This window comes from Lissotriton helveticus, chromosome 3_1, assembly GCF_964261635.1.
Source record: "Lissotriton helveticus chromosome 3_1, aLisHel1.1, whole genome shotgun sequence".
Taxonomy (NCBI): domain Eukaryota; kingdom Metazoa; phylum Chordata; class Amphibia; order Caudata; family Salamandridae; genus Lissotriton; species Lissotriton helveticus.
The window spans coordinates 186,471,717-186,484,814 of NC_136061.1; the positions used below are offsets into that span (position 1 = coordinate 186,471,717).

Consider the following 13,098-nt stretch of genomic DNA (forward strand, 5'->3'; position numbering starts at 1 on the left):
AAACATAACTTTATAGTATTGTTAATAATTCTGAGCTTCTAACGTATATTTTTTTTCCACTGAAATGTTAATTTCCAATTTAGCTGCTGGCTCTATAAGCCTTATAATACTTTCATTACTGCAAATGTTTGGCAACACTTAGCTCCATGTCCGTAACCAAGCATTTTATTGCAAAAGGCTGTGATCTGCGAATCTGGTCCACATTTTTTTGGCTGCCTGGGACTAATTGTGCCCCCCGTCCAACCCTGGTGCAAGCCCATTCAATCTTTCAGAATACATCGCATACATTTAAATATCCAGTGCAGAGGAAGCTCAGTGAGAATGGTGAGCACACCAGGACAACTGTGGTGATACTTAGAAGCCTTTAGAATGACTGTGCAGGTCATGCAGGCAGGTGAGATATTCCCATTGTAAATGACCAAGAGTCCCTGTGAATACATGTGAAGCGCCATAAACACAAGTGTACGTAACAGAAGCACTAGAGTGTCCTTGGCCCACTTCACTCCACTCTGCTCTTGTCCTCCAGGTCAGCAAGGCGACCACTCTGCAGAAGACCGCAGACTACATCTGTAAACTGCAGCAGGAACGGGCCTATGTGCAGGAAGAGGTGCAGCGGCTGCGCGAGGAGATCGACAGCCTGAACGCGACCATCAAGTAAGAGGACTGGGGTGGTGAGAAGGGCTGCTGGAGGGGGCTACAGAGCTTAGCAAAGATGGCTAGCATACTTTGAGCCAGAGAACTGGAGACCTTGGTGAGTGTAGTGGAGAAACATGAGGTTTAAGGATGACGCTGGGCAGCGAGCGAGGGATGATGTGTGAGTGGATGGGATGGAGGCCAGAGAGGAGTTAAATAAGATGGTAAGATGATGGCGTGGATCATTGTCACCAGCCTTTGTTTTGTTCCCTCCAGCCGTTGTCAGCAACAGCTTCCTGATACTGGGGTCCCTATCACTCGCCAGCGATTCGACCAGATGCGCCAGATGTTTGACGAGTATATCCAGTCACGGACATTGCAGAACTGGAAGTTCTGGCTGGTATCCTTTGGAGACTGTCTGCCTTCCCTCTAAAGCTAGTCTTTTCGAGGCTAAGGTGGACTTTAATTTCAGAAACTCTGGCCTGGGCAGACCTCAAGCTGCCACCTTACATGACCATTTCCTGTCTGTCTTTCTTGACATGATCAACCCCTCTTTAAAGAAGGCCCAGAGTGTTTCCTTCCCAGACTTCTGTACGCGTTATCTTTCTCCCTCCCATCTTTTTATTCTTTACTCCCACACTTGCTGCCTTCTGACTCGACCTGGAACATTCAGCTATTTGTTTGATCTATCTAATTTATTAAATTGGCTAAAAATTGCTGTATCAAAATCAGTGCGGACAATTTGAGACATTATTAAAATCAGACATGCGCCAAGGGCATTGGCTAATATCTTACCCTACATTTTTATTCTTTAAAGAATTGCAGAAGGGATGTTTCTTAATGTCATACACACAGATATAACTCACACTAACATTTGGCAACATCCTCTGCACCTGGCGTTAGTGCTGCCTTCTGAATTGGCGTGTAAAATCTTGAAGAATTTGTGAATTGTTTTTCTTAACTTCGCGAACATAGTGTAGATTGTAAACATTACTGTGAGAACAAAGGAAAACACAAAATAGATTTTGCTTGTGAAATCTTAAGGAACTTCCACTTTTACTACTTTTACTACTACTTGCATGTAAGCTCTTGATTCTCCCCAAAGTATTGCAAGCAAAATTAAAATGTTGCCCACCTCTGCTTCTCATTTTGCACTTAGCTATAGACTACTAACACTCAGCCCCTCCCCCTTTTTTGTTTTCAGTCCAGATCATCAGCCTCCCTGCAGTAAACTTTAAAGTGCAATGTTTGTAGCCTCATCTATCCTGCACAAAGCTCTTTAGGCATGGCATGATACGTGGAGCTTTATGCAAGCATTGCATAAATGGCAGTTTGTAGTAGATTCATTTATTCACAACAAAACTCCATACAAAAACTTTTTCAACAATGTTAGTCAATATATCCTTTGTGTCAATGATTCCTTTCTAGCCCTTCTCGCTACCGCCAATCAGTGCTTATTAAAAAAAAATGATGATAATGATAAATAAGTGCAGGAGTTCAAAGTGTTTCTTAGTAACTCCTCATGCGGGAGTTACTGAATGTCAAGGCTGACTAGTGTTGATTGCACCTCATGCCTTTTTCTTCCATCAATAGACACTTCCTACATGTGTCTCTCACTCATGCAGGTTTTTTTTCACATCCCTGCTTTCTACCTTTTGTCACTGTTTATCTATCTTTCCTCTTAGGCCTTTTGACTTTTTCTGCCTTTGTCTCGTTTCCTCAAGGTCAAAGTCTGATGATTAAAAAAAATCCAGTCTTCAAAATCAAGTGCTGGTCCACCTGCAGCCCTTGGCGCAAATCGAGCCTCGGGGCACTGTACATCACTGACTGCAGGAAATGATCTATGTACATCTGGTTTACTTCTCTTAAGTGAAAGAAATGTAGGGCTTGACTCATATTTTAGCAGTAAAGAAATTCCATTGCAACGGCGACAGAGTATCCTTAGTGCCAAGATAATGGTCTGCCCGCCTGAGTTAATGGCTATCGGACCATTGGTGTAACCACAGCCGCGGCTACTTAGTCTGTGCCATAGTTGCAGCCCTCGAGTGGCCTGATGGAGTAAGGGCCATCAGAGACTACCCTATAAGTCTGCCTACCTAATTTAGATGGGTGGATATGCAGGTCAGTTTTCACTACCCGTCACTGCCAGAAAAACTCTAATTGTAAGGGCAGTGAAAAGTGCTCAGTGCCTCTCCTGGCATGAGCGAGAACTCCCACGGTGAGGGGAATTTGAATTTTGAATTTTAAAATATTTCTTAAGCGCGCTTTTACCGGGACGGTTTCATGGCGCTGGATAGCAGTGTATCGGTGGAGGCCAAGACAAGAAACTAGGGTGCTACGGATCTGGAAAACAAAAACGTCTTGAGTAGTTTACGGAATTCCAGATAGGACGATGAGGTCCTAAGTGCAAGAGGGAGCGAGTTCCAAAACGATGGGGCCAGCACCGCGAATCTGGCCCCCCCGGACTTCTGCTTCCTAAAATGGGGGACTGACAAGAGAGCGTGGTGAGTGGAGCGGAGCTCTCTGGTCGGGAGGTAGGGTAAGATGGCTTCACAAAGGAAAGCAGGGGCAGTCCCAGCCCTAGCCTGATACGTGATGCAGCCCAGTTTAAATAGGGCCCTCTCCCTCACCGGTAACCAATGCAAAGACTGCAACAGAGGGGTCACATGGTTGGATTTAGAGAGATCATAAATCAGGCGGGCCGCCTGATTTTGTATCAGTTGAAGCCGGCGGATCAGGTAGGCCGGAGCGCCGTTGTAGATCACATTCCCATAGTCAAGGCGCGATTGCACCATGGCCATGAGGATGAGCTTGAGTGCGGCGACAGAAAAGAATCGGGCGACCTTACGGATGGTGCGGAGGGAAAAGAAGCAAGCCGACACCACTGAGTTTATCTGTGCGTGAAGAGTGAGCTGGGGATTGATGAAGATGCCCAGGGTTTTAACTTTGGGAACTGGGAGGGGAGGGGGGCCAAGGGAGAGGGGCCAAAAAGCGGGGGACCAGGGACTGCAGCCACCACCCGTCAAGACCAATTCGGTCTTGTCGGGGTTTAATTTAAGGTGGTTGCAGTTCATCCATCCTTGAATAAAAAGCATGACCCTTTGGAAGTTCAGGGCAGAGGTGGGGGAGCAGGAAAGGTTAAAGATAAGTTGGAGGTCGTCGGCGTAGTTGAACACCGAGACCTCCATCTGCTGTAAAGAAAAAATGAGGGGTGAGATGTATAAATTAAACAATAAAGGAGACAAGGAAGAACCCTGGGGAACACCACAGGTCACTCTCCGGGGTGGAGCAGCAAAGTTGGCTAGGTGGACGGCCTGCTCTCTGTCTGTTAGAAAAGATCGGAGCCAGGTCAGGGCCATGCCCTCGATGCCCGCCGCCTCGACACGGGTCAACAGAATACCATGGTCCACCGTGTCGAATGCGGCGGACAGATCTAACAGGACCAGGGCCTGGGGGCGGCCGGTGTCAATGCCTTCCCTCAGTTTGTCCATCACCGACACAACTACCTTCTCGTTAGAGTGCAGCGGGCGAAAGCCCGCCTGGCGGGGAGAGAGGCGGCCAGTCGATTCCACAAAGGAACTCAGAGTCCTGGTGACATGGGCCTCTGAGACCTTGGCCAGATAGGGGAGGAGGGAGATGGGACGGTAGTTAGCAGGCAGGGAAGGATCAGTGCCTGCCTTTTTCAAGATCGGAATGATGACTGCCGATTTATGAGCGTGGGGGACAGTGCCAGTTGTGAGGGAATGATTAATTAAAGTGAGTGGGGGGGAGCAACAATTGGAGAAAAACTCTTTCAGGGCAAATGCAGGACCAATGTCCTGGGGGAGCCCGATTTTACCTGGGCCAATATGGGGAGGAGAGTATCTCGTGTCAAAAGGGGGAACTGGGTAAGGGGTAAGACAGAGGAGGGGGATTGAACAGCAGGTGGTACCGGGAGTGATGAAGGGATGTTGGCCTTAATGAGAGCTACCTTCTCGATAAAGAAGGAATTAAGGGAGTTACAGAGGGTTTGGGATGGAGGGATTTTAGGAGTCGCCCTGTCAGAGGCAGCGAGCTCATGAACTGTGGCGAATATTTCTTTGGATTGGTTTTCTGCTGCCAGGATCCTGCCGGAAAAGTACTCAGCTTTAGCTTTTAGTATATCCCTTTTATATTCGTTGAGTACCGAGCAGTAGCTTGTTTTAAGAAAGGGGCAGTAGGAGCGCCGCCACGCTCGTTCGGCTCTGCGTGTCGCAAGTTTTTTAGCTCTAAGGGAAGGGGTAAACCATCTGTTGGCCGCATGGGCACGCTTGATGGCCACTCTCTTAAGGGGGAGAGTAGTGTTGCACGCGTTTGACAGCCAGGTGTTAATGGCTGTGAGCTGAGTGGAGAGGGGTAGGCCACCGAGCTCGGGGCTGGAAGCTGAGAGGAAGGAGCAGATCGCGGGGAGGTCAGCCTTATCCCACTTTCTGGCCCAGATGTTTCTAGGCGGGGGGGGTTTAGGCGGCCGTCCGAGGGCTACTGCAAAAGAAATAAGAGAGTGGTCTGACCAGGAGCAGGGCGAGATGGTGGGGGGGTCGATGGGGATATTAAGGGTCCAGATTTGATCTAATTGATGGCCTTTGGTATGGGTAGGCATACTGAGTTGGGGAAGAAAATTAAGACTGGTGAGCAGGGCCGTGAACTCCTTGGATCTAAGATCTTCAGCTGGGTCGTTCGGCCAGTAGTTCAGGTCCCCAAGCACCAGAATAGCAGAGTTGTTCACTACTAGAGTGACCAGGAGGTCCTCAATAGAGGAAAGAAAATCAGGGGTGGGTTGAGGCGGCCGGTAGATGAGCACACAAGTCAGAGGAACCCCAAAAGAGGAGGAACGGACTACTAGACAGTCCACGGCGGGAATAGGAAGGGAATGTAGTGTCTGGAAGTGGAAATCTGTACGGGTGATCAGAGCAACGCCTCCCCCAGTTTTTCCCCCAGGGCGATCCATTCTGATGGCAGAATAAGTGGAGGGGAGCATGGACAAGAGGCTCGGAAGGGAGTCATCCCTAAACCATGTTTCCGTAAGGAATAATAGGTCTGGCTGGCGGGAGTCAAGCAGATGGAATAGCTCGAGATGGTGCCCGACCGCAGACCTAGTGTTAAGGAGGATCGCTGTGGTGGTAGGCAGGGGGGTACCCAGAGTGCGAGGGGACACGGGACCGTGCTTAGGTAACAGGTGGGTACGGGATGAGGAAACGTCGAACGGCTGTTGCAATAACTCGCTAGGCCGTAAGGGTGCAGCAGAAGAATTACATAAGTCAAGAGAGACAATGCGCTCTCGCACTGTAAGGGGGGGGGGTGCCAGAGGGGGAGAATGGTCGTGGGAGAGTACATGATGGGTGCATGGGCATAGTGGCCGGTCCCGGGCCCCGACCAGCCGCGGACGGGCGCAGACGGGCTTGACTCTGGCGCGACTCCGGCGCGCCTACGACGCGCCCGCTGCGCTCGTCCGCTGCGCTGACGCATAGTGGTCGTTTAAGTAGCAGTGTGACTAGGGGGGTGTGGCTAGGATGGAGCAGGCCGACAACCCAACCCAAGATGGCGCCCGCAGTCGCCGGGGTCGCCGTTAAGCGGTCAGCCCACGGCGGATTACTGGCTTCAGGCAGACTGTGAAGGTGAGTGTGGCGGCTAGCAGTCAGCAGGGCCACTGAGGAAAGGTTAAAAGCGTAGTCACTGCTTGTAGTCAGCAGGACAGGTGAGGCAAGAAATAAGAGTAAAATTGCTCGCATTCAGCATAAGTGACCAGAGTTTTAAAATAAAATATCAGCGCTCCAGCAGATGCGCGCGAGCCCTCTGCCACCGGGCTGCGAGCTATCGCTGGAGTGGAGGGGAGGAGGGTCCTAAGTAGCAGTGTGACTAGGGGGGTGTGGCTAGGATGGAGCAGGCCGACAACCCAACCCAAGATGGCGCCCGCAGTCGCCGGGGTCGCCGTTAAGCGGTCAGCCCACGGCGGATTACTGGCTTCAGGCAGACTGTGAAGGTGAGTGTGGCGGCTAGCAGTCAGCAGGGCCACTGAGGAAAGGTTAAAAGCGTAGTCACTGCTTGTAGTCAGCAGGACAGGTGAGTCAAGAAATAAGAGTAAAATTGCTCGCATTCAGCATAAGAGACCAGAGTTTTAAAATAAAATATCAGCGCTCCAGCAGATGCGCGCGAGCCCTCTGCCACCGGGCTGCGAGCTATCGCTGGAGCATTTATTTTCTTTTTTCTAAGAAAATTCTGCTTTGAGATATATTTATTTTTTATTTAAAAAAAAGAAGTTTGACTTATGGCTCCATTATGTTGACGGAGCCGTGCATCGAACGTAAAAATGCATTGACAGGAACCACTGTGACGGCGGTACCTGCCAATTCTACTGAAATAACTGCCAGCTTGACTGTCATTTTTAAATTTGGCGGGCGGAGTACCCTTGGCCTGGCAGACGGAGAATACTCTGTCCACCAAAAATTCAATTATGCACTGTTGCCTGGTCTTACTCCTTTCTCCTCACTGGAATAGAGAACATCTCAGATGTGAACCCAGCCGAGTGGATGCAAAGAGCTACCTGTTAAATTTAGGGATGCATCTTAAATCTGAGGATTTTGCTTTCAGGCTAATGAGACTATATATGATCTGTGCACTTTGTTTTTTCCTTAACTGCTTCACCTCCCTTAGTTCAGCATCATCATTCGGCCACTGTTTGAATCGTTCAACGGGATGGTGTCCACTGCCAGCATCGAGGACCTGAGGCAGACATCCATGTCGTGGCTGAGCCAACACTGCTCACTGCCTTCTCTGCGACCCAGTACGTACATATGTGTAGGAAGAAGGGTGCCAGATGGGAACTGGGGCAGTGAATTAATATCACATATTATAATATGCTTTGTGGATCTTCTTGTCATTTTTGATAGCCAGAATATTTCAGAGTCCAAAGCAATAATATCAACTTCTGGCCTATCTCACTCACTGAACCTTTTTTATAGTTATTAACTTCACAGTGCACTTAACATAAGAACCCCAGAGGCTGACAACCTGAAAACAAAAAAGGCAGGTAGACTCGCGCTCTGAAAACAGAAGTTGGGTGCAGAAGTCGATAAAAGGTGCTTGGGTATAGAATGACCTCTTTACCCATTGCAGGTTTGTATGTAACAAAAAAATTGATATAATTTTTAGGCCTGCTTTTCCGATCTGATTTGTCTATGAGACTCAGGCCCCCTCTGTCTCCCCATCATCCTCTTACACACAGGGCGAGGAATCCGCCAGTGCATGCACTAATTCAATTCACTGATTCTTAGAGCATGAAAACTTAACGAAAATCAGTACTGAAATATGTGTATCCACTAGCATTTCTCGCTAGACTCAATGCTGCTTGGGCAGGTCAGAATCATCGTTTGAATGGGATTTTGACAAATCCTGCCTAAAATTGTAGGGCCCTTTCACACAAACATTCATGCGATATACGTAAGCATTGTAAATATGGTGGTCAAGAGCACTGAGCCCACCCAAACATATTAGTTATATTGGGTGAAGACCGAAGGATGAAGCATGCCACTAGTGGTTCTGGTGGAAGAGGTTCCTTTTTATAAAACCAACTAGGAATCCCCTACCCCATTCTGATCTAATAGAGGGCCGGGAGAGGTTAAATCACAAGAGTTCTCTCACCAATTAAATTGCCCTTTTTAGGACTTGGCCATCAGAAAAGTCACATCTTTAGAGCACTCTACACATGGTCTGATTTAGATTTATTTGGCAATTGTACAATTCTTAAAAATCATTACAATCGGGGAAAAACAGCTAAAACACTAGTAAAATTGCACACACTTTAAAACGTAACAATATCCCATCATCATCCAATAGCTATTGAAACCAATGTGATATATATAAAAACTGATAAATTATTATATTGACTATTAGCATAGAGAATCAAAATATAGTCATCTTAACTACTTTAAAAGCTTTTCCCTAAACGATAATAAAAGTGCACCAGTTTGCTAAAAAGGGGCAAAGTGGACACCAAAACTGGAACCAAACATACACTAAAACTTTACAATGGGTAAACATTGAGGTTAATGCATTAATAAAGATTTAAACATACAAGCCATATAGGTTGTACAAGAGGGTTCCCTATTGCAAGCAAGTAGCGTAACTAGCTGCAGCCTGTTCAGGGAACGGTGCAACTGCAGATGCAGTTGTACAAGGGGATTCCCTCTTGGAGATAAGTAGCGTAACTAGCTGCAGCCTTTACAGACACATAGGCGACTGCAGTTGCAGTGAGCTAGGGATTGACTTGGACAACAGATCTGAAGTGCTTCTAAATTGCAAAAAAGTCTAAGCATATAAGGTGAAACCCCCATTAGATGAAAGGTAGCTTAGATTACTGTGTTTAGTGATTATAGAGGCATGCTACTTCAAGGGTAACCGATTAGTAATCTTCTTAACATGCTTCAGGTTAACTTGCTACTTGGCATGCGCAACTAAACTGCTGTAAATTCCAACCCAGTGCCCTCTTGCTGGCTAAATGAAATGCCGGGTATCTAACTTGGTGGGAGGGTGGAGATCCTCTAACCCGAGAATTACTGAGGGACAAAGCTATGCAGTACATATAAAAGAATAAATGGCTTCCGGCTAATATATGATGTGCTATAATACCCACCCAGTGCCCTCTTACTAATTAAATAACATGCCCGCAGCTGAGTCGATAAGGAGAGCTGAGGGCCCCGGAAGCACTTTCCCCAGAGTCACCTGGGAACAGAGCTACATTGGGGATTGGAGGGACCAGAGGAACCCATAGCCTCCGGAGCTGCCTGGAGAACTGAAAGAGCGACTTGAAAAAATGTCAGGAAGCGAGCAGACAACTGAGGTTCCCCTTTACACAACATTGCATTGCCTTGTTGCAAGTGTGAATATTCCGCGACTTCAAGATGGGACGTAACCAATATTTTCTGTGCAGTGGTAACGCTTTACAAATGCAGATGTGAATCTAGCTTGAGAGCTTTCTTCAAATCCCAGTTGGTTGTAAGAATGGACCTGAGTAGAACTGTTCTAAATCTGCTCTCTAGCTAGCAAAGTATGCAGGAGGAAACACATTTAAGTTAATGATTATCTTTAACAACTTTGTGCAAATACAAACAAGAGAGTCCATCTTAGAGTCCTTTGTGAGGAATAGGCTTCATTTTCCTCTGCATTTCTTGCTTTGTAGTCCCGGAAAACAAAGCAGTATCGAAGCTCACTTCTACTAAATGTTTAGCTATGGAATGGCAGAGTTCATACTGTCCCCATCATCTGGTGTTCTTGAGTTTGTCTTTACTGGCCTAGTAGCCTCCTCAATGGAGTCACAGAGTTACTCTAGGGGTGGTGTATAAAGTACAATCACCTGTAAAATAATTCAGTATATGAATGCAATCTCCAATATTGTTTCAATGTATGCCTTGTAAACACGGGGAGGCTTCTTCCTAAGTGTGTCTACAACAAAAGATTACTCTCTGTCCCTGGAGTCTAAATCTGCTGTGAAACATTTCTGCTTCTTTTGCAGGAGAATGTTGAGGGTTTTTTGCTCAAGGATTCAATCACTGCACCATACTGGTGCATCATTCTCTGCTACACATACTTTTCGGCAATTCCTAAGTAAGGAAGCAGAACACAATCTCACAGCACAGGTCTGTTTCTGAAAACGTAAGCCTGAGTGCAGTGCGATCCACCTGTATTCGGACCATGCTTAAAGAGTCCTCATTTATTCTCTCTCTGACAGTAGCTGTATGCGTTCGGACGATGCGTACACTTTACCAACCTGTATCTTCAATTTCCTTCTGTTGTCATTACTCGGATATGGGCTTCTGTAAGTGCTTTGAGGTCCAATTCTACATGGATTTATTTTTTGTGAAGGTCATAAACACTCACCCGTTTAGGGGGACGTGGCATGTCCTCAGGGCATGTGCTTGTCTGGAGCACCCTACACCAGAGCTGGTAAAGAGGAGTTAACAGGGCTTGGTTGACCGACCAGATCACAGGTGAGCATTTTGTCCCTGACCACCAGATGATCCTGCACCTGAATGCAGAAACTGAGGTAGAAACGAGCTCCAGGAAGAAAAAGGTACTTGGCGGTGGATGTGGCACAGAACACCCAGTATTGGGTTTAGTTCAGAGCATTAGAAAGTGGTGTTGTTCTGTTACCGTAGTTTGGAAGGCAGAGGCTTGACCAGCATTCCATTCCGGCACTTCGAGGAGGACATCTATTGGAGATAGCCATGTATGGTGGCATTGTCTTGATCTAGATGTTGGTGGGATTGTACAGTGAGAACCTCTCTCCGCTGAAACAGAAAGGAGTGAATCAGGACCTGTATTTTTAGGTCGAGCCTGTGCCAGCACATAAGTGCTGCTCTGGCGATCTCTTGTAGGTAGAGTACGGAGGAGAAGCCCCGCCCACTACCCGCCCATATTTTTCATTGGCTTGTGTCTTTGTCCTTCATAAATGCTGGTGTTTGATTCCTTAATAGGCTTGTTAGTCCCTCCTTATTACGGCCATATCGTAGTTTTGTATCCTCCTCTGGCTACTGGCCCCTTTACTTTGGTTCTTACACAGTACGTGTTATTTTAGTGTTGTAAGCACTATATTCTTTATTGCGTTTGTCCTACTTGAGGCACGACAATGTACTTTTATTCACTTTCAGCGTGCTGTACGGGCTTTCACTTTTGAAGCTGTAGATCGGGGCCACTTGTTTTTATAGCTGTTCTGCCCTGCTGGTTATCAGGGGCCCATGCTTTGCCCACAAAAGGGCCAGGTGAATACTGCTTTATCAACCCCCTGCCTGGGAAAAGACCTGTCTGTTGTTTGCATTTATTTATGTTTTTTGATATAGCGCGAACTTGGTCTGTAGGTATTGGAGCGCTTTACATAGAAGACATACGTTACAGAAAGACACATACATTTTTGGTAGGCGCGCAGAGATTAATGTATTCATGACACCTGAGTGGGGGGGAATCAAGACTGTTCTTCGGTTGCCTCTCCTGACCAGGCGCGCCAGCAAATAGTAGTATGGCGCCTCCTAGTCGCCCCACGGGCAAGAGCGAGCCAAGGCTGGGAGTCCTTCAGCTGTTTCAACATGATGACTGGCGGCGCTGGTGACGTCATTTGGAGGTGCCTCAGTGCTGCATGGTGCTAATGGCCAACACAGCCTACTATGGAACCGAGAACCAGGTTAGAGTACCAAGATGGCGCAACATTTTCCCGGAGGAAGATGATACACGGTGAGCATGGTAATTGAGGGGCGCAAGGGAGGGGACTACCAGGAGCGTAGCCGTGAATGCTTAATGCAAACACTTAATGCGCAAATTGTTCTCTTTATACGTTGACGCGTCGAGGCTTGGCGGTACAGAAAGAACCTGCCTGAAACACAGAAATGGTAGGAGGCTGGGTTTCTTCACCCTCATCAAATTGATTTCGGCACATCTGGAGAGTCGACCAGCCTGCGGCAGCTGCATTATGCAGATGGTGGCAGAATCCAGTTGAGAACTTTCGACTCATCCTCACTGCACCAGCAGACATGGTTAATATGCAGTTTGTCTGTAGTTTAGCAGGAGGCTGATGCAGGCAGAATCAATTTAGGCGGTCAACATCCCCTTACAGAGACCTTTTTCTACAAGTTGCGTTGATTTCCCCATCGTCTCACAGAGCATCCTTAATGAAGCGTGCCACTTCTTTTGTCTGGTGTGAGTGTGATGTCGCCTCTTTTTAAAACTTTCAAGACAATGATTCAGCGAACTGTGGGTCTTCAGCTGAAGTCATTCATTAAGCACTCAAATCCAGTATTTTCTCATTAACATCACTGGTTGCAAAGGGGTTGTCTTGCTCTAAAAAGTGAAATGTTTTCTTAAGCATTGTATCTGTCGGGCGTGGCCAAGCCAGCCAAGATGGTGGACGCACCTCCTTAGTGCTCCGTGCCGCTGCCCAGTAAATAATGCGGTAACGGTGGCTACTGCCGATGGTTTATCTACCCATGAAGCCCTGCCGACAATAAGAACTTGCTGACTCCTGGCGGACCCTCGGTGGGTGCTCAACGGCATGATATCACAGTAAAACGACTCCGGACCGGGCGCCCACGCCTGCTGACAAAATGGCGCTGTCCCCTGCCGGCCCCTGACACAGCTATGATGGCCCTCTGAACAGGGAAGCGGGACCCCATCGGCGAAAGAGCACTGCCGATACATGGTGGACACTCGGATCGGGCATAAATGACACTGCATGAGCGCCAGAGCCGCAAAACAGCACCTGACCGGGAGCCGGAGTCTTCACGTAAGATGGCGGCGCCCAGTCTCGATCCCCGCACCTGAAACACTGATCGTCTGTGTGGGCTGGATCCTACATCGGCAACACCCAGGAGAGTCATCGGACCACGCCCCGACCGTCCCGCGACGGAGGACGACGCACCGAGAAGTAGACTGCCCTCGGCCCGCGATCACCAATCCAAGATGGCG

The 13,098-nt window shown here is 47.8% G+C and overlaps 1 protein-coding gene across 2 annotated transcripts in view; it reads left to right on the plus strand.

Moving 5' to 3' along the window:
- MLXIPL (MLX interacting protein like) overlaps positions 1-13,098 on the plus strand; it is an 883,858-nt gene that overhangs the window by 854,644 nt on the left and 16,116 nt on the right. For both annotated transcript variants that reach the window (XM_078679572.1, XM_078679571.1), the window contains 3 exons: positions 527-654; positions 910-1,033; positions 7,303-7,432. In XM_078679572.1, coding sequence (XP_078535698.1) covers positions 527-654; positions 910-1,033; positions 7,303-7,432 — 382 coding nt within the window. The remainder of the gene's footprint in view (positions 1-526; positions 655-909; positions 1,034-7,302; positions 7,433-13,098) is intronic.